The following is a 2,683-nucleotide window of genomic DNA, read 5'->3' on the forward strand; positions in this document are numbered from 1 at the left end:
ATCTATGTAGATTTGTTGATAATAATTACTACTTGTCCCTAGCTTTCCCACTCATAACATGGCTCAGCGTCAACGTTGTTTCTCATTTCCGGCTTAAAATTACCTTAAATATGCTGCATCTCAACTTTTGTATGTACTCAAAATCAGATCGGGCGGTGATGATTATTACCACTAATTAGTAGCGCAAAATATATCATATCGCATTAACAGCAAACTATAATTAATACAAAAGTTTTCCAACATATATGCGTATGTTTTTGAAATGGTTGCAGCATTGAACCTTAAATATCTGAGATATCTGGCCGACGAAATCATTGACACTACTGAAATTAATGGTAGAAGTAAGCACGAACTGCACTGGATCGAACTCTCACCTAAACCAAATATTCTCCATAATACCATAATGATATAAGCTGACTAAATAAGCACCTACCCGAAATGATTCCCCTCGCCCCTCAGAAGACACACATACATGTACATATTTATATAATTTGCTTTTACATAGATATCCATTTATTCTTGACCTTTACCCTCACCGTGGGCCTTTTCCTCAGCGGGAGATGCTTCAGCCGGCCTTGCTTATTGAACAGCACTCTCTTAAACCGATTCAACTTTTTCTTCCGCAATTTCACTAGGTGCTTCTTCCTTGACCAATGATTCTTCAGCCTTTTCTTCTGCTGCCATTACAACAGCGGCAGGAGCCTCTTCCTTACCCGATGAGTCTTCATCACTTTTTGTTGCCGCTTCAACACCCTCGGCTTCAACAGGCACCTCTTTAACGAGTTCGCCTTCTTGGGGTACTTGGAGAGACTCACATTTGTGCTTTCCGGCTTCCTGGGATTCCACCGCCGCGGATTATGTTTTGGGCTCAGGGACAGATGGAGTTACAATCAATTTCTCTGCAGGTTTCTCCACAGTGGCGGAGCTTACATCTACTGTTTTTTCAGCCACGGGATCCTCTTCGAAGGGACTGGAGGCAGAGGCTTCTTGTTTAGTAACTTTTTCGGTCGTGGGTTCGATCTCTATAATTTTCACAGCTTCCTCGACGGCTTTCACCTGTTCTTCGCCTCCAATCAATTCAGCTGGCCCAGTAGTAATCTGCACAAGCAAACAATCCATCGTGGGATTACCCCATAATCGGTGAAGGGAAAGTTGGGCAAAGTTTACATCTCGCTGCAGATCAGTAAAAAGCGAAGTAACCAAAACAAAATTAATACTAAACATAAACATGGCAAAAACGCAGAGAGTAATTGACCTACCTCAACCCTACCCATATTCTACTATATCAAGATCTTTATATAAAACTGATAAAGGAGTTGGCTCTGCTAATTCAAACCGAGATTCAGTCGATCAGATGAGAAGCTCGATAGCTCGCGTTATTTCGCAGTGGAAATCCTGTTATACCAGTGATCAGGGTGGGCTACTTATAATACAAACAAATATGCAGTTCCTCTCAAGTCAACTAAGAAAAAGGTCGGAAATAATGAAATTGAAGATGCTCCGCCGTATTCAGATTTGGCGAGTAGTAGGTGAAATTTCACTTCGGTCGGGAATTCAAAGGACGTCATAGATGTTATCAAGTCAGCGAACTGTCCGGCTGCCCTTGTAAAAGCTAGCGGGATCCACGTGAGCAGCACGGCAACCTCAACGGTAGCCATTGCATATGCTCACGAAGGTGCACGTGGCCTGTCGGCAAGCATGGACAGCATCAGAGTGGGCCTACCGTTTACAGATTTGTACTTGTTACCTCCCAAACCACATATATATATATATATATATATATATATTTTTTTTTTTTTTACTTTCCCCTAGGTACATAGATATAGATATTTGTTTTAGTAATGAAACATAGTATTGAATGATAATTATTATTTAAAAAATAGTTGGGTAATGAAATGTTTTTATTGAGTAAGGTTGAATGATATGAACGAGTTCGTTTAGTGCTCATAGCCTCTATATATTGCCTTATTATGATAAGGTTAAAAAAGTAGGATCGTGTAATAAATATATTTCAACATATCAAGAACTATCAAATTATCAATTCTTTGAAATCATTTGAAAAAATAAAAATACAAAAATTATTGTAGATAAATGTCTTTTCGATTTATGACATCATTAAGATTTAGTTGACGTTTGGAATAAACTAATATAGTTCATCCTCACACAAAAATTATTATTAAAATTTGATAATATAATCCCTTTAAAAAATATTTAAAAAAATGATATATATAATACAATTATTCTATCATATAATTAATGTAGTTTAGGAGTCATAAATGTCTCAATTCAAGCTTGAACCTCACTCAGTGCTATCAAGTTATCACTTCTTTGAGATGTTTTAAAAAATAAAAGTAAACAAAAAATATTATTAAATTTTCGTAATATAATTTGTGTTTATTTTTTTTAAATACATTTTATGTAGATAGACCAAAATTATTATGTTAATTATAACATAAGTTGAGAGTAATGAAAAAGATAGTATTAAATTTCTATCAAATTATCAATTCTCTTAAATTTTTAAAAAAATAAAAAGAAAAAAATAGTATTACTTTTTTATAATATGAGTTATGCTGCAAGATTTTTTTTAAAAACAAATATTATATATATATATATATATATATATATATATATATATATATATATTTAATATAATTTAAGAGGAATAATCATGTAATATATGTTA

General features: G+C 34.5%; 1 protein-coding gene across 1 annotated transcript; it reads right to left on the bottom strand.

The window, feature by feature from the left end:
- Positions 1 to 248: 248 nt before the first annotated feature.
- LOC149240069 (uncharacterized) lies at positions 249 to 1,385 on the bottom strand. The gene is made up of 2 exons (XM_089367244.1): positions 1,260 to 1,385; positions 249 to 1,098 (listed from the first exon to the last, which is right to left on the bottom strand). Exons 1-2 carry the CDS (start codon positions 1,272 to 1,274, stop codon positions 856 to 858), a joined length of 258 nt encoding a protein of 85 aa, XP_089223370.1. The 5' UTR covers positions 1,275 to 1,385; the 3' UTR covers positions 249 to 855.
- Between the last annotated feature and the right edge of the window lie 1,298 nt (positions 1,386 to 2,683).

The sequence above is a fragment of the Pinus tabuliformis genome, chromosome 8, assembly GCF_031772625.1.
Source record: "Pinus tabuliformis cultivar Carrire ecotype Pingquan chromosome 8, CPIR1, whole genome shotgun sequence".
NCBI classification, from domain to species: Eukaryota; Viridiplantae; Streptophyta; class Pinopsida; order Pinales; family Pinaceae; genus Pinus; species Pinus tabuliformis.